Here is a 27,734-nt window from a genome sequence, read left to right as displayed (position 1 = left end):
AGTGCTCCTTGGGATGTTTACAGCTAGGGAAATCTTTTTGTATCCAAATCCGGCTTTAAACTTCTTCACAACAGTATCTCGGACCTGCCTGGTGTGTTCCTTGTTCTTCATGATGCTCTCTGCGCTTTTAACGGACCTCTGAGACTATCGCAGTGCAGGTGCATTTATACGGAGACTTGATTACACACAGGTGGATTGTATTTATCATCATTAGTCATTTAGGTCAACATTGGATCATTCAGAGATCCTCACTGAACTTCTGGAGAGAGTTTGCTGCACTGAAAGTAAAGCGGCTGAATAATTTTGCACGCCCAATTTTTCAGTTTTTGATTTGTTAAAAAAGTTTGAAATATCCAATAAATGTCATTCCACTTCATGATTGTGTCCCACTTGTTGTTGATTCTTCACAAAAAAATACAGTTTTATATCTTTATGTTTGAAGCCTGAAATGTGGCAAAAGGTCGCAAAGTTCAAGGGGGCTGAATACTTTCGCAAGGCACTGTATATGTGTATGTGCTCGTTTGCATAGTCATGTGTTAGAGAGGCTGCATTGTCAATGTCTTGCTACCTTTGTACTGCAGAATGAGCCACTACTGTGATTGTAACTTCCAGCTCATATTAGCTATCGCTACCTGCTGTTGATAACAGGAAACTACTGCTCCAATAAGTGATATCTATATCTGTCAGCAGGGGGCAGTAGCGCTACATAAATGAACTAATCCTGGTCCACCTATCGCTCTCATGGTAAATAAACCTCTAGCACAAGGATGGGAAACTCCTTTCCCCATCTCTAGCAAACACAGCTGATTAAACAAATTGCAGTCAAAACTGAAGATCATGAATAGGTGATTGTTGAGTCAGGTGTGTTAGCTGGGGCTTGGGGGAAAAGTGTGACACCAATCAGGCACCTGATGACTGGAGTTTCCTATCCCTGGTCTAGCATCAACCAGGGCTACAGCGTCACAAGATGCTATGGTGTGTCAGATTGAATAATATTTTCCTGTATGGGGATATGTATTGGACTTATACGTTGCAATTATTACCTGCAAATGGCCTTCGCTATATCATCCATGTTGCACCATCCTCTTCCTCTCCTCTTCTCTCTCCATCTTCTCTATAAGAAAGGAATATAGAGAATGATTGAAGGATGAGTCATATATGATATTTCTGCAGAATTCGTTTTTTTCCCTTCTCACTCACTCACTCACTCTCACACACTGAGCAGTGGTAATCTCCGTTCTACTGTAAGCGTCCAGCAGTGTTGCATGCTGTGAAGGCATCAGGCCTGGAGGAGGGGATTGAGATTTCCTTTAAAAAAGAGGAGAGAAAGAGGGAAAGAGAGATCGAGAGATAGCACAATAAGACATTTGAAACATAATAACATGATATTTGAAATGTGTTTATTCCTTTGAAACATTTGTGAGTGTAATTCCTTCTGTTTATTTCACTGTTGTTTATTATCTATTTCACTTGCTTTGGCAATGTACACATCTGTTTCCCAATTCAAAGGGCTTTATTGGCATGAGAAACCAATGTTTACATTGCCAAAGCAAGTGAAATAGATAATAAACAACAGTGGAAAAAAAACAATAAAAAAATAACAGTAAACACATTCTCTCAGTCTCTCTCTCTCTTATTTTCTCTATTCTAGTAAGTCATTAAAGTGTGTTTCTTATTCAGATGAAACACCAGCTTGTAGCACACTGAGCCAAATCAGTACTGTGACTGAATGGATAGCCTTCTAAACCTACACATACACACAGGCATGTGCGCACACACACACACACACACACTAGAGCGCACACACATGCTCGCATCAAATCAAATTGTATTTGTCACATGCGCCAAATACAACAGATGTAGACCTTACAGTGAAATGCTTACAAATACCTCCTTTTTGTTTGCACGTTTAGTTCACAAATCCAAATTCACAAGGCGCAGGCACTTAGTCCAGACGAAAAGTCAAAACAGTTCCAATACAGTTTATAGAAACATGTCAAACGATGCATATAATCAATCTTTAGGATGTTTTTATCATAAATCTTCAATAATATTCCAACCGGACAATTCCTTTGTCTTTAGAAATGAAAGGGAACGCAGCTCGCTCTCACGGCCGCGACTTAGCTCATGGCATTCTGCCAGACCCCTGGTTCAAACAGCTCTTATTCGCTCCCCCGTCATAGTAGAAGCCTGAAACAAGGTTCTAAAGACTGTTGACATCTAGTGGAAGCCTTAGGAAGTGCAATATGACCCCATAGACACTGTATATTGGATAGGCAATGACTTGAAAAACTACAAACCTCAGATTTCCCACTTCCTGGTTGGATTGTTTCTCAGGTTTTTGCCTGCCATATGAGTTCTGTCATACTCACAGACATCATTCAAACAGTTTTAGAAACTTCAGAGTGTTTTCTATCCAAACCAACTAATTATATGCATATTGTAGCTTCTGGGCCTGAGTAGCAGGCAGTTTACTCTGGGCACCTTATTCATCCAAGCTACTCAATACTGCCCCCCAGTCCCAAATAAGTTAAGAAAATACCTAAAAAAAAGTAACAAATAAAACTAACAAATACACAAAGAGCAGCAGTATAACAACAATAGCAAGGCTATATACAGGGAGTACCGGTACAGAGTCAATGTGCGGGGGCACCGGTTAGTCAAGGTAATTGAGGTAATATGTACATGTAGAGTTATTAAAGTGACTATGCGGGGGGGGGGGGGGTGCAATGCAAATAGTCTGGGTAGTCATTTGATTAGATGTTCAGGAGTCTTATGGCTCGGGGGTAGAAGCTGTTTAGAAGCGTCTTGGACCTAGACTTGGCGCTCTGGTACCGCTTGCTGTGCGATAGCAGAGAGAACATTCTATGGCGAGGGTGGCTGGAGTCTTTCACAATTTAGCCTGATTAGCTTGGCAGTATAGTATTTCTTGCTCCCTAGTGGGCTATTAAAGCAATTTAGTGTGTGTGTGTGTTAAAATCTGCCATTTGGCAGTTAAGGCCACTTTAGTGAATATGGGTCTGTGCATTGAGTGTTAGGCGTATAGCAAGGGTATTTGATTTGATTCAACTCTTACCCTACGAGGCCCAGAGCCTGCTGGTCTTCTGTTGTAATTGATCATTAATTGCATCCACCTAAACCAGTCCCTGATTAGGGAGGAACAATGGGAAATGCAGTGGAACTGGATTGGAGGTCCAGAGTTGAGTTTGAGGGGCCTATAGGCTATATGTTTATGACCTTATAGGTATGCCTCCACTGTTGTTAAGATTTCATTTCATATCAGGGCTTTTGGTGGTTGTGGTGATATGATATTCATATTGAATATTGTGTAGGCTGGCTGTAGAATAACAAGGTCAGTTCTCAGTAGTGGGTGGATATTATTTTGGGTCGTCAATATTTACCACAACCACAAAGTCATAAACCCCGCCCATTTATCTTCTTAAAATGTGATTTTAAACCTAACCATAACCATAACCTTAAACATTAATTAACACACTGCTAACCTTATGCATAACCCTAGCCTTAAATTAAGGCCAAAAAACACATTTTTGCTTTCATTTATTTTTACGATATAGACTTTGTGTCTGTGGTAACTACTGGAAACCAGTATTTAGGGAGACTGTAAACCCTGCCCATGCAGTTGAGAGGCAGATTCAAATGTGATGACGTACAAGGATATATAAACAGGGATTGGACCCCTAAATAAATGGAGAAGAACCTTCGAATAACTGGACATGAACAGACCCATATAATAAAAAGACGGACGAATTTACGTAGCCCTAACTCTGAAGTCGTTGGCCCCCGTGCACAAAGCCAGGGTTTGGCGGGCAGTTATTTTAGGTCTGCGGAGGTCATCAGTATTGGAGTAGACAGTTTGACTAGAGCGTAAAGACCGTTTTAAAGCCCCCCTGACTGCATATCTGAGAGCGAATCAGGATCAGCGGATCCACCCCACACAGCCATAGCCCTGCTTTGCCTAACCATAGCGGTTCCTTCATACGCCGTTATGAGCTCCTGGTACGCGTCTGGTTCTCGGAACGACGCTCCCTCCCCACTCCCAGCCGTTATCGAGGAGAAGCCGCCGATGAGGAGAGCGTTTTACCTGCTTCGGAAGACGTCCAAGAATCGCAGCGGTAGCGGTAAGCAACAGCAGCAGCAACCCGTGGCAAACAACAACAATATACCTTTCATGATCCACTGCCAGATCGGGAAGGAGATCAAGCACATATGCAGCAACTGTCGCGGCGCAGACCCACATGAAGGTGAGAGGAGGGTTGAGGTTTTCACAGCAGCAGGAAGAGCCCACTGGGCACAGGCATCAATTCAGAGTCCATATCACGTTTTTTCCACTTAATTGAATTGCAATTACATGAATCAACGTTGATTCAACCAGTAGGAGATGTTTTTGATCATCTCCCACTTCATGTTTGCGCTACTCCTCAAAGCGACCGCTCCCTTGGCTTGCTCGCTTGCCTTGCCTTTGCCTGCCCCACGGCGGGCTGTTTTTCTCTGTGGACAGGCTGCTGAGGACTTTTCAAATCATAATAATAAATAATACTACTCTGAGTCAGAATATTTCTGTGGGTGTACTAGTATATGGTGTTTTGTAAGCATTAGGCTATTGAATATCTATCCAGGCAGAATAGCATTGGAAAAGTATTTGTATTATTATGCTGTGTTTTGAATGTGGTTGTGATGGAGTTGTTCAAACAGCCCCTGGCTCCAGTAGGCTACAAGCCTGAGATGTACCGTTCTATTTACTATCACAAGTGCATATGAAAAGCATAATAATTGAAATGCATTCCATAGTTAATTCAGTTGATAGGTCTGTCTCCTCTCCTTTGCACATAGGCTGTTACTACTATTTTGTATTATGCAACAATGTTGGATTTATTTGTTTTTTGTTCCCTCCTGATGAGGTGGAATGTGAGGTCAGGGTGCAATGACATAAGGGGTTCCCAAACTTCACCCAGGCCCCCCTTCCAGCGTTGGGGAAGGTCCTGCGCCTCCACTGCACATCCACACCATCTATTTCTAAGGGCACAAGCACTGTTCATGACACAAACTGTTCACACACCTCTTCTAGGCGGATAAGTTGTTTTGTTGTTGTAGGTTTTAAAGCTTATTTTACACATTGTCATGAGGTGCAGAGAAAATTAATGTCGTTTTAAAGCACATTTTCTTGCAATTCTACACATTTCGCCAACGTGTATTCATATGATATTTGAGTGACTCAAACATTACAACAAAATGTATGGGCTAAAAAACCTGGCTAAAAACATTAGCTGACATGGGCTAGTTGATCTGGACTTCTGGATTTCTGACAAGTTATAAATAGCTCCCCTCGCCAACCCCTGTGCCCCCACACACACACTTGCTCTTTGTGCAGACTAAAGGGTGTATGCGTGTGCATGTGTACGCACGCATGAGTTTGAGTTAGTATTTTTTATTATTCAAATATTTCTCCCCTGTCCCTGTGATCCGGGCACCATGCCTTTTTTCCAAGCAGTCCAGCCTGGTCGGAAGACCGGTGTTATGGGAAGGAGGGGGGAGTTTGCAGATGGAAAAATTATGAGAAAATGGAGTAAGGAGAGCAGTGTAATTACTTTAGAACAGTCGGACATCTCTCTTACAGTGCAGAGCATATCATAGCTCAGGGAGAGAGAGATATACACTACCCTTCAAAAGATTGGGGGCACTTAGAAATGTCCTTGTTTTTTGAAAGAAAAGCACATTTTGTGTGTCCATTAAATTAACATCAAATTGATCAGAAATACAGTGTAGACATTGTTATTGTTGTAAATTACTATTGTAGCTGGAAAAGGCTGGTTTTAATGTAATATCTACATAGGCGTACAGAGGCCATTATCAGCAACAATCACTATTGTGTTCCAATGGCACATTGTGTTAGCTAATCCAAGTTTATAATTTTAAAAGGCTAATTGATCATTATATAAAACCCTTTTTCAATTATGTTAGCACAGCTGAAAACTGTTGTTTTGATTAAAGAAGTAATAAAACTGGCCTTCTTTAGACTAGTTGACTTTTGCCCACCTTAATCTTTTATTTTTATTGGCCAGTCTGAGAGATGGCTTTTTCTTTGCAACTCTGCCTAGAAGGCCAGCATCCCGGAGTCGCCTATTCACTGTTGACATTGAGACTGGTGTTTTGTGGGTACTATTTAATGAAGCTGCAAGGCACCACAACAAACCCGCCAAGAGAGGACCACCCACCAAAACTACCGGACCAGGGAAGGAGGGCATTAATCAGAGAGGCAACAAAGAGACCAAAGATAACTCTGAAAGAGCTGCAAAGCTCCACAGCGGAGATTGGAGTATCTGTCCGTAGGACCACTTTAAGCCGAACACTCCACAGAGCTGGGCTTTACCGAAGAGTGGCCAGAAAAAAGCAATTGCTTAAAAAAAAGATAAGCAAGCACTTTTGGGGTTCGCCAAAGGGCATGTGGGAAACTCCCCAAACATATGGAAGAAGGTACTCTGGTCAGGTGAGACTAAAATTGAGCTCTTTGGCCATCAAAGAAAATGTCTGGCTCAAACCCAACACCTGTCATTACCCTGAGAACCTCATCCCCACAGTGAAGCATGGTGGTGGCAGCATCATGCTGTGGGGATGTTTTTCATTGGCAGGAACTGGGAAACTGGTCAGAATTGAAGGAATGATGGATGGTGCTAAATACAGGGAAATTCTTGAGGGAAACCTGTTTCTCTTCTAGAGATTTGGGACTGGGACAGAGATTCACCTTCCAGCAGGACAATGACCCTAAGCATACTGCTAAAGCAGCACTCAAGTGGTTTAAGGGGAAACATTTAAATGTTTTGGAATGGCCTAGTCAAAGCCCAGACCTCAATCCAGTTGATAATCTGTGGTATGACTTAGATTGCTGTACACCAGCGAAACCCATCTAACTCTTATTTCTTGTTTGTTTCACAATAAAAAATATTTTGCATCTTCAAAGTGGTAGGCATGTTGTGTAAATCAAATGATTCAAATCCTCCAAAAATCTATTTTAATTCCAGGTTGTAAGGCAACAAAATAGGAAAACTGCCAAGGGGGGGGTGAATACTTTCGAGAAAGAGGGACCAAACTGGGCTGTGTATCATGTGGAGAAAGTTTTTTTATTTTTTATGTTTTTAGTTTTTTTTACTCTGTAAACCTTCCATCTTCATCCTTCCTTGTGTAATGATTTATTACCATGGTTTCTTCCTTATGTATTAATTAGAAGGATTCAGATAAATTGCTCCTTGACTATAGCTCTGCCTTCAACACCATAGTCCCCTCCATGCTCATCATTAAGCTCGAGGCCCTGGGTCTGAACCCCACCCTGTGCAACTGGGTCCTGGACTTCTTGACAGGCCGCCCCCAGGTGGTGAAGGTAGGAAAAACACCTCCACTTCGCTCATCCGCAACACAGGGGGCCTCACAAGGGTGCGCGCTCAACCCCCCTCCTGTACTCCCTGTTCACCCAAGAGTGTGTGGCCACGCACGCCTCCAACTCAATCATCAAGTTTGCAGATGACAACAGTAGTAGGCCTGATTACCAAAAACAACTCCCTGGTGGAGTGGTGCCAGGAAAATAACCTCTCCCTCAACATCAAACAAATGACAGAGCTGATCATGAGCTTCAGGAAACTGCAGAGGGAGCACGCCCCTAACTGGGCTGTGTAACATCGACATGACCGCAGTAGAGAAGGATGAAAGCTTCAAGTTCCTCAGCGTACACATCACTGATCATCTGAAATGGTCCACCCTCACAGTGTGGTGAATAAGGCGCAACAACGCCTCTTCAACCTCAGGAGGCTGAAGAAATTTGGCTTGGCCCCTAAGAGCCTCAAACTTTTACAGATGCACAATTGAGAGCATCCTGTCGGTCTGTGTCACCGCCTGGTACGCAACCGCAGGGCTCTCCAGAGGGTGGTACGGTCTGCACGACACATCACCGGGGCACACTGCCAGCCTTCCAGGACACTTACAGCACCTGATGTCACAGGAAGGCCAAAAAGATCAATGGACATCAACCACCTGAGCCACTGCCTGTTCATCCCGTTACCTTCCAGAAGGAGAGGTCAGTACAGGTGCATCAAAGCTGGGACCGAGACAGAAGAACAGCTTCTATCTCAAGGCCATCAGCCTGTTAAATAGCCTTCACCAGCCAGCTACCACCCGGTTACTCAACCTTGCACCTTAGAGGCTGCTGCCCTATATACGTGGAATCACTGGCCACTTTAATATTGGAACACTAGTCACTTTTAATAATGTTTACATACTGCTTTACTCATCTCAGGCACAATTAAGAGCATCCTGTCGGTCTGTATTCTATTCTGCTGTATTTTAGTCAAAGCCGCTCCAACATTGCTCGTCTTGATAGTTATATATTTCTTTATTCCATTCTTTTGCTTTTAGATTTGTGTATTGTTGTGAATTTTTAGATACTACTGCACTGTTGGAGCTAGGAACACAAGCATTTCGCTACACCCACGATAACATCTGCTAAATATGTGTATGTGACCACATACTTTGAATCTCATTATTTTACTGTTTTATGGATTATGTTATTGATTGTTTTCTCTCCCCTTCTTCTCTCCTCTCTTCTTCATCTTCATCTCTCCTCTTCATCTCTCTTCTTCATCTCTCTTCTTCATCTCTCTTCTTCATCTCTCTTCTTCATCTCTCTTCTTCATCTCTCCTCTTTTCTATCCTCTCAGTTGAGGAGGTTGAGCGACTGGCAGCGATGCGATCGGATTCGCTTGTCCCTGGCACACACACCCCTCCCATTCGCAGACGGAGCAAGTTTGCCACCCTCGGGCGTCTGTTCAAACCGTGGAAATGGAGGAAGAAGAAGAGCGAGCAGTTCAAGCAGACATCTGCTGGTAAGACCCCTATCTAACCTTCAACCCTAACCCCTGAACCATAAGCCCTGCTTTCTACTTCTCCCCTAACCCTAGTCTAACACCCTAAGATCTAACCCCTTAGCCTTAACCACTTGTATTCTACCTCTCTGTTTGCCACCTAAGCACTCCCCCCTACCCCGCGGTAGCTGTAGTCTTATGTCTTCAAGGCAAAGCTACAACCTTAGTGTAATGATGTCATGTTGATGTATGTATGGCTGTAGGTGCTATGAGGCAGAGGGCATTGCTGGGTAGCTATGTACTATATGATTGTTGAAGACTGTACCAGAGTATGTGAGCGAGGTGCGGAGTGTGCCCAATTTGACTGGAGCGCGGCGCGAGTTTCTCAAAGGCTGGAGCACTGGCCTTCTCGGCCTCTCCAATTTCGTTCCAGTACCGCTCCAATGGCACTCACTTCACGAACTCAGGGCATGCCCGGCCCAGCATCCATTTGTAGTCTACTTGTGTGCTGCTATAGACCCTTGCTTTAACTACTGTCATGGAGTTCAATACATATTTACAGAAAGAAACTGATAAAACACAGGGAGAGGGAGTGTCCACAACTAAAGAATCATTGTGGAATCTGAAAATACACATATGTCAAAAGCATGATGGTGCACATGCATACAGAAAGGAATGAGGTGGGTAGCTAGCTAAGTGTGCCATTGTAGCAAAGTATTTATAAACTAAAAATCAGATCTCTTAAAAGTGTAGCTAATTTTAGTACTATTATATATATACAATAGGCCTGAAATATTACCTCTTTCAAGGAGCTTTCCATTTTGATAGGGTTTTATTTTGCCTAAAATCCTTTAAGCCTACCTATAGAACAGCTTTTTTTAAACTCCGCATCCCTGCCCTGCCTGGCAAGAGTGGCCCGAAGGGTGTTTAGCATCCAGTGGCTCTGCAAGCGCGGAGAGGATATTCTCCACTACTGGCCTGCTCTCCAGGCACCATCACATGAGCCTGAAGCCACAGACTCTGGCCAAACTCATGTTTCTTAAAGTGAATTCAAAGACACTGTAGACTGAGCCTAATAAGGCATTTCTCGTTTCATTTTTATGTTTCAGCCTATATGTGCGATTTTATAGACTATAATGATTTAAATCAACAAAATGGTGTTTAAATGCTGTCTACTTAATGTTCCACCAACTTAGTGTGTTGCAAATGCTTCACAATTTATTTATTTGTAGGCTATAGCCTTGATATTATTTGCCTCAATAATTCCTTCTTGAGCACCTTATCTGGCTCCTGACCTGTTTAGAGTGTTTATATGCTGTTTAATACAACATGTAGCCTATTTGAAATGATGAGCGCTTCTTACAGTCACCTTTTCATGTTGTTTATTAAAATACTTCTCATTCAGATCATGTGGTTTGGTTTCAATACTTCAAAACCAAATGGTAGGTCCAGGTCGTCACACAAATAGATGGGTGTTGGTTAAAAGGTGATATTAATGAATGGAGTGAATTTGGAGTGGCAGTTTTTTTTTCTGTGAACGATGAGCGGGATTCCAAACGCTCAACTCTGCTCACATACTCTTGACTGTACAGTGGGGCTGGGCAGCTAGGTGCTGTACTGTAGGTACTGTGGGGCTGGGCAGCTAGTGCTGGGCTGTGGGGCTGGGCAGCTAGGTGCTGGGCAGCTAGGTGCTGTAGCTAGTACTGTGGGGCTGGGCAGCTAGGTGCTGTACTGTGGGGCTGGGCAGCTACTGTGGGGGGGCTGGGCAGCTAGGTGCTGTACTGTATGTACTGGTGGGGCTGGGGGCTGGGCAGCTAGGTGCTGTACTGTGGGGCTGGGCAGCTAGGTGCTGTACTGTAGGTACTGTGGGGCTGGGCAGCTAGGTGCTGTACTGTAGGTACTGTGGGGCTGGGCAGCCAGGTGCTGTACTGTAGGTACTGTGGGGCTGGGCAGCCAAGTGCTGTACTGTAGGTACTGTGGGGCTGGGCAGCTAGGTGCTGTACTGTAGGTACTGTGGGGCTGGGCAGCTAGGTGCTGTACTGTAGGTACTGTGGGGCTGGGCAGCTAGGTGCTGTACTGTAAGTACTATGGGGCTGGGCAGCTAGGTGCTGTACTGTAGGTACTGTGGGGCTGGGCATCTAGGTGCTGTACTGTGGGGCAGCAGAGCTGGGCAGCTAGGTGCTGTACTGTGGGGCAGCAGAGTTGGGCAGCTAGGTGATGTACCGTATGTAATATTGGGCAGCTAAATCAAATCAAAATCAAATCAAATTTTATTTGTCACATACACATGGTTAGCAGATGTTAATGCGAGTGTAGCGAAATGCTTGTGCTGCTAGTTCCGACAATGCAGTAATAACCAACAAGTAATCTAACTAACAATTCCAAAACTACTGTCTTATACACACAAGTGTAAGGGGATAAAGAATATGTACATAAAGATATGAGTGAGTGATGGTACAGAGCAGCATAGGCAAGATACAGTAGATGGTATCGAGTACAGTACATACATATGAGATGAGTATGTAAACAAAGTGGCATAGTTAGTGGCTAGTGATACATGTATTACATAAAGATGCAGAAGATGAGAGTACAGTATATACGTATACATATGAGATGAATAATGTAGGGTATGTAAACATTATATTAGGTAGCATTGTTTAAAGAGGCTAGTGATATATTTTACATTTCCCATCAATTCCCATTATTAAGGTGGCTGGAGTTGAGTCAGTGTGTTGGCAGCAGCCACTCAATGTTAGTGGTTGCTGTTTAACAGTCTGATGGCCTTGAGATAGAAGCTGTTTTTCAGTCTCTCGGTCCCAGCTTTGATGCAACTGTACTGACCTCGCCTTCTGGATGATAGCGGGATGAACAGGCAGTGGCTCGGGTGGTTGTTGTCCTTGATGATCTTTATGGCCTTTCTGTAACATCGGGTGGTGTAGGTGTCCTGGAGGGCAGGTAGTTTGCCCCCGGTGATGCGTTGTGCAGACCTCACTACCCTCTGGAGAGCCTTACGGTTGTGGGCGGAGCAGTTGCCGTACCAGGCGGTGATACAGCCCGCCAGGATGCTCTCGATTGTGCATCTGTAGACGTTTGTGAGTGCTTTTGGTGACAAGCCGAATTTCTTCAGCATCCTGAGGTTGAAGAGGCACCACACTCCGAGGGCCTTCACCTCCTCCCTGTAGGCCGTCTCGTCGTTGTTGGTAATCAAGTCTACCACTGTTGTGTTGTCCGCAAACTTGATGATTGAGTTGAAGGCGTGCGTGGCCAAGTAGTCGTGTGTGAACAGGGAGTACAGGAGAGGGCTCAGAACGCACCCTTGTGGGGCCCCAGTGTTGAGGATCAGCGGGGTGGAGATGTTGTTGCCTACCCTCACCACCATTACCCAGTTGCACAGGGCGGGGTCGAGACCGAGGGTCTCGAGCTTGATGACGAGCTTGGAGGGTACTATGGTGTTTAATGCCGAGCTGTAGTCGATGAACAGCATTCTCACATAGGTATTCCTCTTGTCCAGATGGGCAGTGTGGTTGTGATTGCATCGTCTGTGGACCTATTTGGGCGGTAAGCAAATTGGAGTGGGTCTAGGGTGTCAGGTAGGGTGGAGGTGATATGGTCCTTGACTAGTCTCTCAAAGCACTTCATGATGACGGAAGTGAGTGCTTCGGGGCGGTAGTCGTTTAGCTCAGTTACCTTAGCTTTCTTGGGAACAGGAACAATGGTGGCCCTCTTGAAGCATGTGGGAACAGCAGACTGGTATAGGGATTGATTGAATATGTCCGTAAACACACCAGCCAGCTGGTCTGCGCATGCTCTGAGTGCGCGGCTGGGGATGCCGTCTGGGCCTGCAGCCTTGCGAGGGTTAACACGTTTAAATGTTTTACTCACCTCGGCTGCAGTGAAGGAGAGTCCGCATGTTTTCGTTGCAGGCCGTGTCAGTGGCACTGTATTGTCCTCAAAGCGGGCAAAAAAGTTATTTGGTCTGCCTGGGAGCAAGACATCCTGGTCCGTGACTGGGCTGGTTTTCTTTTTGTAGTCCATGATTGACTGTAGACCCTGCCACATACCTCTTGTGTCTGAGCCGTTGAAATGAGATTCTACTTTGTCTCTATACTGACGCTTAGCTTGTTTGATAGCCTTGCGGAGGGAATAGCTGCACTGTTTGTATTCGGTCATGTTTCCAGTCACCTTGCCCTGATTAAAAGCAGTGGTTCGCGCTTTCAGTTTCACACTAATGCTGCCATCAATCCACGGTTTCTGGTTTGGGAATGTTTTAATCAATGCTATGGGAACGACATGTTCAACGCACGTTCTAATGAACTCGCACACCGAATCAGCGTATTCGTCAATGTTGTTGTCTGACGCAATACGAAACATATCCCAGTCCACGTGATGGAAGCAGTCTTGGAGTGTGGAATCAGCTTGGTCGGACCAGCGTTGGACAGACCTCAGCATGGGAGCTTCTTGTTTTAGTTTCTGTCTGTAGGCAGGGATCAGCAAAATGGAGTCGTGGTCAGCTTTTCCGAAAGGAGGGCGGGGCAGAGCAGAGCCTTATATGCGTCGCGGAAGTTAGAATAACAATGATCCAAGGTTTTGCCAGCCCTGGTTGCGCAATCGATATGCTGATACAATTTAGGGAGTCTTGATTTCAGATTAGCCTTGTTAAAATACCCAGCTACAATGAATGCAGCCTCAGGATGTATGGATTCCAGTTTGCAAAGAGTCAAATAAAGTTCGTTCAGAGCCATCGATGTGTCTGCTTGGGGGGGAATATATACGGCTGTGATTATAATCGAAGAGAATTCTCTTGGTAGATAATGGGGTCGATTTGATTGTGAGGAATTCTAAATCAAGTGAACAGAAGGATTTGAGTTCCTGTATGTTTCTGTGATCACACCACGTCTCGTTAGCCATAAGGCATACGCCCCCGCCCCTCTTCTTACCAGAAAGATGTTTGTTTCTGTCGGCGCGATGCGTGGAGAAACCCGCTGGCTGCACCGACTCCGATATGGCTCACCGGAGAGACACTGTCTCCATGAAGCAAAGAACGTTACAGTCTCTGATGTCCCTCTGGAATGCTACCCTTGCTCAGATTTCATCAACCTTGTTGTCAAAGTACTAGGTGCTGTACTGTAGGTACTGTGGGGTAGCAGAGCTGGGCAGCTAGGTGCTGTACTGTGGGGTAGCAGAGCTGGGCAGCTAGGTGCTGTACTGTAGGTACTGTGGGGTAGCAGAGCTGGGCAGCTAGGTGCTGTACTGTGGGGTAGCAGAGCTGGGCAGCTAGGTGCTGTACTGTGGGGTAGCAGAGCTGGGCAGCTAGATGCTGTCCTGTATGATGGCTGTATTATGTAAACAGCAGTTAGGTGCCATGATGCCTCAGAGCCAGGCGGATAAGGCCAAATATACCACAGGATGTGTGTGTGCACGTTAGACATCAGCAAGACTTGGTAGATTCTGAGAGCATAGGTCCCCTTAGGCCTTTTATAAATGATCTGAAATTAAAAATATAGTGCTTTAGAACATTTATACATGATCAGTCTTGTTCATCAGAAATGTAGAGAACTCTTGTGAAAGTGTTGCCAGATAAGATTCCCTGCAGATTCAGTCTGAACTTATATTTACTGTTACTGAAGTTAATACTGTCTCTCTTTAATTGAATAATGTTCCGGAATTATGTAAGATATACACTGCTCAAAAAAATAAAGGGAACACTAAAATAACACATCCTAGATCTGAATGAATGAAATATTCTGATTTTAAATACTTTTTTCTTTACATAGTTGAATGTGCTGACAACAAAATCACACAAATTATCAATGGAAATCAAATTTATCAACCCATGGAGGTCTGGATTTTGTCACACTCAAAATTAAAGTGGAAAACCACACTACAGGCTGATTCAACTTTGATGTAATGTCCTTAAAACAAATTAAAATGAGGCTCAGTAGTGTGTGTGGCCTCCACGTGCCTGTATGACCTCCCTACATCGCCTGGGCATGCTCCTGATGAGCGTCTCCTGATGTACTGGCCTGTCTCCTGGTAGCGCCTCCATGCTCTGGACACTACGCTGGACAGACACAGCAAACCTTCTTACCACAGCTCGCATTGAGGTGCCATCCTGGATGAGCTGCACTACCTGAGCCACTTGTGTGGGTTGTAGACTCCGTCTCATGCTACCACTAGAGTGAAATCACCGCCAGCATTCAAGTGACCAAAACATCAGCCAGGAAGCATAGGAACTGAGAAGTGGTCTGTGGTCCCCACCTGCAGAACCACTCCTTTATTGGGGGTGTCTTGCTAATTGCCTATTATTTCCACCTGTTGTCTATTCCATTTGCACAACAGCATGTGAAATTTATTGTCAATCAGTGTTGCTTCCTAAGTGGACAGTTTGATTTCACAGAAGTGTGATTGTTGACTTGGAGTTACATTAGTTGTTTAAGCGTTCCCTTTATTTTTTTGAGCAGTGTATGATGTTATACAGTCCTTATGATATAATATCAAGTTTGTTATGCAAGGTAGTCCTGAGCCATGTGTCCAGGTTAAATCTACAGTATGAAATGTATATATTTGGATAGAGAGGCCATGCCCTAGGTTGCATCATTCTAGCTGCTTTCTGCCCACAAATAAACACACCAGTGGGGTGCTGCCCAGTTTTTCTAATCTCATGCTGCTCCCCCAGCTGTCGGTGCAGATTCTGCTTTTTTCTGAACACCACATGTTCAGAAATGTGACCAACACACACACACCCTCACACACACAGATATATATTATCTTATTAATCTTACCCCATACAAACCTTATGTTATCACTGCACCATGGACATAATTGGGTTATGATTCAGACAGGCAGTGACCAGTGTTACATCATTTATCAGATCAGTAGCCTGTGCCTGCTCTGCAGGCCAGTTATGAGCACAGTGAATAGTAATGTCATGTATAATGCCACCTAATGTTGTTGCGATATCATCTCCTGCCCCATCAGTCCTGGAGAGGAAGATGTCGACCCGGCAGAGCAGAGAAGAGCTGATCAAGAGAGGAGTGCTGAAGGACATCTACGACAAAGGTGAGAGGTCAGAGGGTATAGAGGAGAAGACAGCAGAGGGAGGTTGGAGAGCAGAGACTGATGGCAAAACGTTGTTGCTGTGTAATCTAACATCCTTTAGGCAAAATCAAGTCACACAGTCAGCATCACAGTATCCACCTGTATTGAACCAGTTCAGATATGTACTGGGAACATGTTCTCTGTTTCCATCCCCCCACCCCCTTCCCTCTCTCTGCAGACGGAACGGTAGTAACGAGAGGAGAGGAGGTCAATATGGAGAACGGGATGTCTCCAGCGTTAGGAGGGTCTGATTCATCACATTGTGATGGAGCTGAGCTGATGGATGGAGCAGGGTCAGCCATAGGTGCATCTCAGGCCTTCTATCAACACACTCACCCATTGGTTCATCATCACGCACTGTGCTGTAACATGATATCTGATTGGTCAATTTTGTTCTCACACTTCCCAACACGCTCACCCATTGTTTCATTCCCATTCACCTTTTTGTAATATAACATCTGATTGATTGGTCAATTCTCTCATCTCAGGCCCTGTCCCAACAAACTCGCCCATTAGTTAATCTCCTCTCACCCTGATGTAACATGACACTTGATTGATTTATTCTGTCCCCAGGTACAGTAGAGTTCCAGTTGTCTGGAGAGGGGACGTCTCCACAAGACCACACCCAGAATCCCAGCCAGACTCCACCCACTAAGAAGGTCATGGTGTATCCAGGCGACGGCGGCGGGGCAGAGTCATCTCATCACATCATAAAACAACCCAAACAACCCCCAGCGCTACCACCCAAACCCTTCAACAGACTGCCCAACCACATCACAGGTAGAGCCCTGTACTCCTCTGTGTAATTAGCTTTTACTTTGCTTTCTTTTGTTCTGACCACCAGCTTGCCGCTTGTGTGGGTATATCTGACTCTGATCTCTGCATCTATTTCTCTCTCTCCAAATATTGGGGAAGATGCCAGAGCTGAAGATAATGTTGAAGAGTTTATGAATAGCTCATTAGAATTTGTGGTCTGTATATTTTATCATTTCGTTTAGTATACCATCAACACCAGTCCTTTTTGGGTTGGAGGGTTTGTATTTTGTCCTGTAGCTCATCCAATGTAATTGGAGAATTCAGTGTGTTGTGGTAGTCTTCAATAACAGATTCTACATTTTGTAAATAATCACGTATATGTTTTTGGTTCTTTGTTAAATGGCTGAAAAATGTTGGAGAAGTGGTTTATCTCCATTTTAGGTAACTCTTCATGTTTGTTTAGTGTATTCTAATTTTCCCTGAAGGGATTTGATTCTATGAATTCTTCAATTGCATGTTTTCTGACATGCTGTTCCTTCTTTTTTTCTTAAGTGTATTTCTGTATTTCTTTGTTTCACCATAGTGAAACACTAGTGAAGTCTCTCCCTCCCTCCCTCTGTAGAGGGTATGCCAGTGAAGCTGCCCTGTATGTCCATGAAGCTGTCTCCTCCTCTACCTCCTAAGAAGCTGATGATCTGTGTGCCTGTGGGAGCGGGGGTAAGCATGGAGCCCTCGGCCCTCACCTTCCAGAAGTGCCCCCCTCCCTCTCACCATGTGGGGTCCCTTGGGGGCCACTCCCTACACTACGGGACACTTCCTGTGCCCCTACACCCCCCCAGCCGCATCATCGAGGAACTCAACAAGACCCTGGCCCTTACCATGAAGCGATACGAGAGGTGAAGACTTAAGTGCAGTGTGTGTCCTTTCCTCCATGTGTATGCATGAAAAATAATGTTGATGAAGTGGTTCATAACTGTATCCACTGAGTGTACAAAACATTAGGAACACCTGCTCTTTCCATGACAAACTGCCCAGGTGAAAGCTATGACCTCTTATTGATGTTAAATACACTTCAATCCGTGTAGATGAAGGGGGGAGACAGGTTAAAGAAGACTTTAAATATTGAGACAATTGAGGCATGGATTGTGAGTGTGAATAGGCAAGACAAAATATTTAAATGGCTTTGAACGGGGTATGATAGGTGACAGGCACATTGGTTTAGGTCAAGAACTGCAACACTGCTGTGTTTTTTCACACTTAACAGTTGTGTGTCTCAAGAATGGTCCACTACCCAAAGGACGTCAATCCAACTAGACATAACTATGCAAAGCATTGTTGTCAACATGGGCCAGCATCCCTGTGGAACGCTTTCGACACCTTGTAGAGGCCATGCCCCAACAAATTGAAGGCAAAATAGGATGTAACTCTATTTTGTACACTGTGTATACCTAGCCTGCCCTGTACTCCACTCAATTTGGCCCTGGCCTGTGCCTACTCTACAGCGGTGTGATGGATTGTGGGTAGTTGGAACGTGTCTTTAAGTAGCTTGTTAATCATTTTACAAAACGTATTCTAATTAGTGGGGTTAAATTGGAAATAAAGATTGAGAGAGGAGCACTGTTAGCAGACAAGAGTCTGGTGTTAGAGGACAGTTTGCTTTTGGGAGTTCTTCTTGGAGCTCTCGGTCTCTCTTTGTGCCTGTGTGTCAGAGTAGAAATAAGAGCCTTTCTCTGTCAGTGAAAGATGGGCAAAAGGTCAGCTCTCTGAAGTCTTATCATAAGTAATAGAATGGGTCTGTAACCGAAGGGTTGCCGGTTCGAATCCCCAGGCGAAAACCTGTCAATGTGCCCTTGAGCAAGGCACTTCACCCTAATTGCTCCTGTAAGTCGCTCTGGATAAGTGTCTGCTAAATAACTAAATTGTAAATGTTAAAATGTTTCTGTGATTGGTTACTATTGGCATCCATCCACTCACAATCAATTAGTCATTTAGGAATCCAATACCACAATACTCTAGGCAGCATTTGAAACATCTGGTCAGTCAAACACATCTCAGTACAGAGACCATTTCATCTAAACCCCCTCTGGCTGTTGTTCACTTCAGCTTTGGATAAAGAGCTGCACTAGTTCCCAGAGCCTTACCTTGGCTTTACCTCTCTGGGTATATGTGTATCATGGGTTGGTGTCTAACCAGTTTAGAGCACCACCAGAACACACCATCTCCATCAGTCTACAGATTCATCACACAAGGGGAAAACACCTTGTGATTGACCCAAACACTCAGTGTATCATGACAAGGCTAGACCCAGATGCTGAGACAGGAGGCAGATGGTTGGAGTCTGACAATCTTTATTAATCTAAAGGGGTAGGAGAGAGAATGGTCGTGGACAGGCAAAAGGTCAAATCCAGATCCGAGTCCAGGAGGTACAGAGTGGCAGACAGGCCCGTGGTCAAGGCAGGCAGGAGGGTACAGAGTCCAGGAGGTACAGAGTGGCAGACAGGCCCGTGGTCAAGGCAGGCAGGAGGGTACAGAGTCCAGGAGGTACAGAGTGGCAGACAGGCCCGTGGTCAAGGCAGGCAGGAGGGTACAGAGTCCAGGAGGTACAGAGTGGCAGACAGGCTCATGGTCAAGGCAGGCAGAATAGTCAGGCAGGCGGGTACAAAGTCCAGAAACAGGCAAGGTTCAAAACTGGGAGGACTAGAAAAAGGAGAATAGCAAAAAGCAGGAGAATAGGAAAAACGCTGGTTGACTTGGAAAAACATACAAGACGAACTGGCACAGAGAGACAGGAAACACAGGGATAAATACACCAGGGAAAATAAGCGACACCTGGAGGGGGTGGAGGCAATCACAAGGAACGATTAAACATATCAGGGCATGATACGGAACAGAAACCGGCTGCGCGCGTGCGCCATCCTGCACAAATGTATTTTGTCCCACCACACCAAACGCGATCACGACAAGCAGGTTAAAATGAACTCTGAACCAATTACATTAATTTGGGGACAGGTCAAAAAGCATTAAACATTTATAGCAATTTAGCTAGCTAGCTTGCACTTGCTAGCTAACTTGTCATATTTAGCTTGCTTGCTGTTGCTAACTAATTTGTCCTGGGATATAAACATTGAGTTGTTATTTTACCTGAAATGCACAAGTTTCTCTACTCCACCAATTAATCCACACATAAAACGGTCAACCGAATCGTTTCTAGTCATCTCTCCTCCTTCCAGGCCTTTTCTTCTCTGGACTTTATATTGCGATTGGCAACTTTCATAAATTAGGTGCGTTACCGCCACCTACCACGTTCGTCTTTCAGTCACCCACGTGGGGTTAACCAACGAGGAGATGGCACGTGGGTACCTGCTTCTATAAACCAATGAGGAGATGGAAGAGGCAGGACTTGCAGAGCGATCTACCGACTCATTTTAGTCCTTGGCAACGCAGACGCTCATTGGTGCACACGAGCAGTGTGGGTGCAATAATTTAATAGATTTCTACATTTATTTTGTAGCGCTTGCGCACGCGACGTGAGCGACGTAGTCAGGGTATAACTGATGTGCCAGTGCCAGATTGTGCCCCCATGGTCCATCACTCTGATTGGTGGGCCGTCAGGGGGTTGATTTCCTTTCAGTCAGATGTGCTCCCGGGATACAATTTTTTTTTTCCTCCTCCCTTTCATTTTTCGGTCTGGTCTCAAGCACAAAATGGTAATAGGTATCCTAGTCTTTAAAAAGTCTTTATTTATTTGACTTGGTTGCTGCCTGAATTAGTCTAAATGTGATGTTAGTTAACCTTGTTGGCATATACCCACACTCAAACTGAGTTTGTATAAGCAACAGAGATAATTATTCTCCAGTATGAGAGCTCCAATTACGAGATTGCTGCTTGTTTTCCTATGTGCTCCTGTGCTGTTTCCCTGACCCAATCAGGAATGCTGCTTCGAGGCGAGTTTCTGATTGGTCTGCAGTTTCTCCCTTTTGGTTGAGTCAGGCCATTTTTATACAGTGTTTCAGTCTTGTTTTCTCAGTTGATTTGAGGTACCGTTTACGCTGGGCTGTTTTACGTTAATCACAGACTTCCATAGCTTCTTTCATAACTTATGGTGGACGTTGCCTTACTACTCTCGTCTTTCTAACACCACACACATGCGGATGGATGGACAAACACACATACAAGCCCACTATCGCTCGCTAACGTTTGACCTTTCTCACTGACCTCAGCTCCCTGTACCATGTGGTTCCCACGGTGATGATAGCATGTGATAACAACAAAGAGAACCTCTCCAATGAAGAAGACTACCAAGACATACCTGGGTCGTACAGGGACGAGGAGGATGAAGATGATGATGAAACACTGTTTTCAAGTAAGTGTTTGTTTATCCATAGTTTTGGGGCCGTAGTGGCTGTTTGGTCTCTGCTTAGTGGCCATTCCTCCTGGTAACAGCCTCAATGGCTACTGGGATATGTAGTTTAAGAGCTCTCCTTTCATTGGACCCCTCCATTATGAGCTGTGATTCCCATTGGTTCGCTTCCCTGATTGTGACCAATCAATGCAGAGGTGACAGTGGTGTGTGTCATGAAACATACACACACAATGGCTAGTCCTCAGATACCCTGTTCCAGTAGTTCCCTTCAGCATTGAATTATTAATTTGAGGCCCATTTCAAGCTCCCGAGTGGTGCAGCGATCTAAGGCCCTGCATATCAGTGCTAGAGGCGTCACTACAGACCCTGGCTTGATTCCAGGCTGTATAACAACTGGCTGTGATTGGGAGTTCCATAGGGCGGTGCACAACAGGCCCAGCGTCATCCGGGTTAGGCCAGAGTAGGCTGTCATTGTAAATAAGAATTTGTTCTTAACTGACTTACCTGGTTAAATAAAATATCTGAAGCATTTATACACACACCTCTCTGTAATCTGGTTATGTAAACAGAGGAGTGGGTTAGAAACACACTCCCATCCTGTAGCACTCACTGGAGAGGATAAAAGTTGTGACAATTTAATTGCTAGTGCATGTGTTAGCTACTGGTGGTGTTGTTCAATTTTATAAACATTTAGTGTGTGTGTGTGTGTGTAGGTACCCTGGCTCTGAAGGTATTGAGGAAGGACTCCTTGGCCATTAAGATCAGCAACCGTCCGTCTGTGAGAGAGCTAGAGGAGAAGAACATCCTGCCCAGACAGTCAGACCAGGAGAGACTGGAGTTCAGGCAGCAAATAGGCACCAAGCTCACACGGTAAGACGCACACACATATCCCCTCCCTATAGCAATGGCTAGGAGGGCTCTCAGTTCCTATATACAAACACACACAGCTGCTTTAAAAAAATATATATAGCCATCATGGGGCTTACGCCAGCGCACACACACACAGCTCGCCTCTGTCAGCGCCTGTACAACCTGCTCTGGCCTGGTTGTGATGTGACCTGGGGGAGAGGTGAAAAGCGAGACAGAGATGAGATGCGAGGAAGTGAGAAAAGGGAGAGGGATGGAGGATGGAAGGAAACCGATGAGAGAGGGAGATGGATGAAGGAGAGTAAAAGAAAGCCTGTCATGTCTTGAATATGCCAGTGAGAGGGCGGACAGCTTCAAGTGGGATTTTACCTTCACAGAGTACAGAACATAAATGTGGCAATACAGGAATAAAGAATTCAAACAGTTTCCTTCCTTTCTTTTGTCTCACATTTTCATTTGTTACACTCACTGCTTCTTGCCTCCTCCCTCGCTTCCTTTCCTCCCTCTCTCTCTCCATGTATCTAATTCTCTACCTACCTCTCCATCTCTCTGCTTCTCCTTCCTCCCCTCCTCCCTCCCTCCCTCTTCCCCGCTCCCTCTTGTTGCTGTGTGAATCACTGTGTCAGACTGTGAGGTGGTAAGTAAATACATATACATCTGAGGGAGTCATGGCTCACAGAGGAGACTGGTCTGACGTCAGAAAATAAAACACAATAGAACAAAACACAATAAAAGACGTTAGGAAACGGTCCTGACTGACTTTAGTTTATTTTTTTCAGGAGGTTGAGTCAACGGCCAACTACAGAGGAGCTGGAACAGAGAAATATACTCAAACGTAAGTAGAACATACTAGATAGACAGAATACACATTTCCAGATCCTCACGAAATGGACAATAGTGACTTTTCTATTTTGTTTTCTTCTATTCTAACCTGTCTCTCCCTCTCAGCGCGCAATGAATTGGAGGAGCTAGATGAGATGAGAGAGCTAAAGAAACGCCTGTCTAGAAAGGTGAGAGGGGTTGAGGGTGAGGAGGGTGAGAGGGGGGAGGGTGAGAGGGGAATAGGGTATCACTTTCCATTAGATGGCAGATCATTATAAATATAAAAGCATTACCTGTTATGACATCAAGTTCTCATCCTCTTGTAACATAAGCAGTGTGTGTGTCTATTTCTCTAACGGTTTGGATGATTGCCTGCGAGGCCATCTTTATTGTTTTACGGTTGAGAGCAACTAACACAATCCATATCTACTGCCCCCGAGACCCTCAGCCACCACACACACACACACACACTCTGACAACCCTTTTCTCCTGTCCCCAGTTGAGCCAGAGGCCTACAGTGGAGGAGCTGAGGGAAGCTAAGATCCTGACCCGCTTCAGTGACTATGTAGAGGTAGCCGACGCCCAGGACTACGACAGGAGGGCAGACAAACCGTGGACAAGACTCACAGCTGCAGATAAGGTAATAACACTCACATGCAGGTACGCACACCGCACACAGATATACAATCATACACACATACAATCACACACAAATGCACAGTCATTCGGAGGGTTGAAAAATGACAGGAACTTTCAATAAATTCCCTGGTTTTCCTGAAATCCCAGTTGGAGGATTCCCAGAATCAGAAGGGAATAAGCAGGAAATCCAGAAATCTCCAACCAGGATTGCTGGGAAACCAGGGAATTTATTGAAAGTTACCGGAATTTTGCAACTCTAATAATGTGTATACTGTGGGGGGGTTTTCTGACTGATCTCCGGTTCTGTTTGTCCCTTGTAGGCTGCTATACGTAAAGAACTCAATGAATTTAAAAGCACAGAGATGGAAGTGCATGAGGGTAGTCGGCATCTAACCAGGTATGTATGTCACAGCCATACTACACTGCAACACAACACAGATACACTTGCCCATACTTCGAGCAGTGTATACAGTAACTAATTATCTCTCTCCCTCTCTCTGTCCTGGAGGTTTCATCGACCATAGTTATTCTTATGCCATCTTTTTCAAGAACCTCAAGTGCTGGACCTCAAAACTGCTGCCTCTGTGTACTACACCCCTCCCCTTCCAGGCCAGAACTGGACCAGAACCACACTAGAACCAGAGTAGAACGTGATCTGAACCTGGCGGGGTGTGTACAGAACTGTGCGACTGACACTTCTACAGATTCTAGTGTTGACCCAAAATGGCTACAAATGAATGGAAAGGGCAGACTGGACCAACTACAACAGTATTTTGGTCCAGTGGTCACAGTGTGGTTGGGTTGGGGAGAGGAACTGTCATACAGATGAAGAGACTGACAGAAGGCACTAGACTGACTGGCTTCTCTGTCAACTGAGATTATATGGACTAAAAAGTATTGTTTTTTTTAATAACCTTTTATTATAAGTGTTAATAATGAAGATGGTTCATGTGTTTACTTTATTGCATTTTGGTTTTTGACGGTACTCTATGGAGGAGTTATGGAACTCTGCTCCTATATCTGTGCCAATGGGACTTTGGGATTGTGGGAGATTTGAGTTTGGCAGGGTATCTAAAAAAAAAAATCAATACAGAGACCTCCTACAACTGATTGGGAAAAATGATTCTCCTCCAAGGGCTGCTGTTTCCAAAACAGAGGGACCAATCCCTTTCAATCAGATAGGACTGCAGAATAGGATTCTGTAATAAGTGTGTTGCAGTACTACTTACAATACCGTATACACCATGTGCTACTTGGGAAGCTGTAGTATGAGAATATGGTCAGTATATAATATATACTTAAATGTTGAAATACAACACATCCTGTCCATGTTGTGTTCATGTTGATACAGTATGGAAATATGAAATATGAACCTAGCAATAATTTAACTTTTCTTTCCTCCGGGGCTGCATTCAAGAGAACAATTACTGGGAACATTTCAGAGAGCTGCCTGCTCAATACCAAATACACTTTGAAACGCTGTTATGAGTTGTGATCTTGATGCAACCCAGATCACCATTATTATTGTTGAGAGTTCTGCAGCCCTCTGTATAGTGTCACTGTTTACAGGGATGAAAACGTTGTCAAATGTACTTCGTTTGAATGACATTTGATGAAGTATGTTGTCTATACAACGTTTCAGCAGAGTGCGCCATAGACTGGCAAGTTAACGGTCAATAGTTATGAAGGGAATGGAATTTAGATTTCTGAAAACAGGAGTTTTATGGTTCTGCCTTGTTTTGCCTCAGTGGAGAACTGACATTAGACAACCCTTTGGCTGGGAATGAAAGTACTCTACAACCTTTAGTTCATACACAGGAGACAGACATTTCAAAATGGTTATTTTATAAATAAACACATGCAGTTGATGGTCTTGATCGTTTAGTCGGAGAACCCTTTGACTTGTGGTGTATGTTGGTATGCGTGTATGTACAGGATATGTTCATAAGGTACAAAACATGGAAACGTTTTACAACGGAGTGCTTACTAAACACGACCCAGGACCGTCTCCCTGTGCCTCTCCATACTAAAAAAAGAAAGGACATTCTTTGGGAATTACTGTATAAGACGTGTACATAATACAAAATAAACTAAAATGTTTTTCTTTTTTGTACAGAGGGAAACTGCATGTGATGATTGTTAACTTATTGTTCGTCTTCTATCATGTATGCAGTTTCTTATCTAAAGGAAACATTAAAAAACAACATTCAAAACTGCTTTTCCTCAACCGTCTCTATGCCATACATATGTAGCCTTACCAACAGTGAGAACTTAACTCACCTTTACTAAATTAGTGTTTCATAATAGAAGTAGAACAGTATATTTTAGGGGTTTTAATGCACTCAACATTCTCTGTCATTAAATGTATGTTTATTGACAAATACATGATTTAACTGTGCTCTTCTGCTAGACATTCACATGCCAAGCAAAGCCACCTCTTAGCTTCCTTCCATCAGGACATGTTCAAGGAAAGGGGCTGTATTTAGAGTAGACTGAACCGAGTGGGTTGGAGGACTTGGCAAGACAACACAAACGGATCTGGGACCAGGCTATTAAAAACAGAGTGGACTGCTGCTGTGATCCAATATCACAGACTGCTCAGTAAGCCTCCCTAAGCGTAGGTCTGGAACCAGTTTCCCCAACCATAGGTATATATATATATTAAAGGTCGACTGATTAATCGAAATGGCCGATTAATTAGGGCATCGGAAATTGGTATTTTTGGACACCGATTTGGCTGATAATTTTTTTAGAGCTTTATTTATACTTTATTTAACTAGGCAAGTCAGTTAAGAACACATTCTTATTTTCAATGACGGCCTAGGAACAGTGGGTTAACTGCCTCATTCAGGGGCAGAAAGACAGATTTTTACCTTGTCAGCTCGGGGATTCAATCTTGCAACCTTAGTTAACTAGTCCAACGCTCTAACCATCTGATTACATTGCACTCCAGGAGGAGACTGCCTGTTACGCGAGTGCAGCAAGAAGCCAATGTAAGTTGCTAGCTAGCATTAAACTTATCTTATAAAAATCAATCAATCATAATCACTAGTTAACTACACATGGTTGATGATATTACTAGTTTATCTAGCGTGTCCTGCGTTGCATTTAATTGATGCGGTGCGTATTCGCGAAAAAGGACCGTCTTGATCCAATGTGTACCTAACCATAAACATCAATGCCTTTCTTAAAATCAATACACGAGTATATATTTTTAAACCTGCATATTTAGTTGATATAGCCTGCTAACCTGCTCGTTGCAAACTCTGAAGACTATTTCTTCCTAACAAAGACAGCCAACTTCGCCAAACGGGGGACGATTTAACAAAAGTGCATTTGCGAAAAAAGCACAATCGTTGCACGACTGTAACTAACCATAAACATCAATGCCTTTCTTAAAATCAATACACAGAAGTATATATTTTTAAGCCTGCATATTTTGCTGAAAGAAATCCAGGTTAACGGGTAATATTAACCAGGTGAAATTGTGTCACTTCTCTTGCGTTCATTGCATGCAGAGTCAGTGTATATGCAACAGTTTGGGCCGCCTAATTTGCCATAGTTTTACGTAATTGTGACATAGAATTGAAGGTTGGGCAATGTAAAAAAAATATTTAGACTTATGGATGCCACCCGTTAGATAAAATACAGAACGGTTCCGTATTTCACTGAAAGAATAAAGGTCTTGTTTTCGAGATGATAGTTTCCGGATTCGACCATATTAAAGACCTAAGGCTCGTATTTCTGTGTGTTATTATGTTATAATTAAGCCTATGATTTGATAGTGCAGTCTGACTGAGCGATGGTAGGCACCAGCATGCTCGTAAGCATTCATTCAAACAGCACTTTCGTGCGTTTTGCCAGCAGCTCCTCGCTGTGCTTGAAGCATTGAGCTGTTTATGACTTCAAGCCTATCAACTCCAGAGATTAGGCTGGTGTAGCCGATGTGAAATGGCTATCTAGTTAGCGGGGTGCGCGCTAATAGCGTTTCAAACATCACTCGCTCTGAGACTTGGAGTGGTTGTTCCCCTTGCTCTGCAAGGGCCACGGCTTTTGTGGAGCGATGGGTAGCACTGCTTCGAGGGTGGCTGTTGTCGATATGTTCCTGGTTCGAGCCCAGGTAGGGGTGAGGAGAGGGACGGAAGCTATACTGTTACACTGGCAATACTAAATTGCCTATAAGAACATCCAATAGTCAAAGGTATATGAAATACAAATCGTATGGAGAGAAATTGTCCTATAATTCCTATATTAACTACAACCTAAAACTTCTTACCTGGGAATATTGAAGACACCTGTTAAAAGGAACCACCAGCTTTCAT

At 44.2% G+C, this 27,734-nt stretch overlaps 1 protein-coding gene across 3 annotated transcripts in view; it reads left to right on the top strand.

The window, feature by feature from the left end:
* Positions 1 to 25,625, top strand: part of LOC135513112 (phosphatase and actin regulator 1-like) — a 46,024-nt gene extending 20,399 nt beyond the window's left edge. The window contains exons 2-14 of one of the 3 annotated variants that reach the window (XM_064935831.1): positions 4,062 to 4,262; positions 8,724 to 8,888; positions 15,846 to 15,926; positions 16,144 to 16,269; positions 16,539 to 16,745; positions 17,344 to 17,617; positions 20,942 to 21,084; positions 21,798 to 21,954; positions 22,731 to 22,786; positions 22,900 to 22,961; positions 23,273 to 23,413; positions 23,733 to 23,809; positions 23,921 to 25,625. In XM_064935831.1, coding sequence (XP_064791903.1) covers positions 4,062 to 4,262; positions 8,724 to 8,888; positions 15,846 to 15,926; positions 16,144 to 16,269; positions 16,539 to 16,745; positions 17,344 to 17,617; positions 20,942 to 21,084; positions 21,798 to 21,954; positions 22,731 to 22,786; positions 22,900 to 22,961; positions 23,273 to 23,413; positions 23,733 to 23,809; positions 23,921 to 23,936 — 1,706 coding nt within the window. In that variant the 3' untranslated portion in view covers positions 23,937 to 25,625. Of the gene's footprint in view, positions 1 to 3,733; positions 4,263 to 8,723; positions 8,889 to 15,845; positions 15,927 to 16,143; positions 16,270 to 16,538; positions 16,746 to 17,343; positions 17,618 to 20,941; positions 21,085 to 21,797; positions 21,955 to 22,730; positions 22,787 to 22,899; positions 22,962 to 23,272; positions 23,414 to 23,732; positions 23,810 to 23,920 lie in introns of those variants that run through there. The other 2 variants (XM_064935828.1, XM_064935829.1) reach the window with 2 other exon arrangements.
* Positions 25,626 to 27,734: the final 2,109 nt, after the last annotated feature.

Source organism: Oncorhynchus masou, chromosome 24 (genome assembly GCF_036934945.1).
Source record: "Oncorhynchus masou masou isolate Uvic2021 chromosome 24, UVic_Omas_1.1, whole genome shotgun sequence".
Classification (NCBI taxonomy): domain Eukaryota; kingdom Metazoa; phylum Chordata; class Actinopteri; order Salmoniformes; family Salmonidae; genus Oncorhynchus; species Oncorhynchus masou.
The sequence above is the reverse complement of the archived record's forward strand: the minus strand, read 5'-3'. Positions and strand labels throughout refer to the sequence as shown.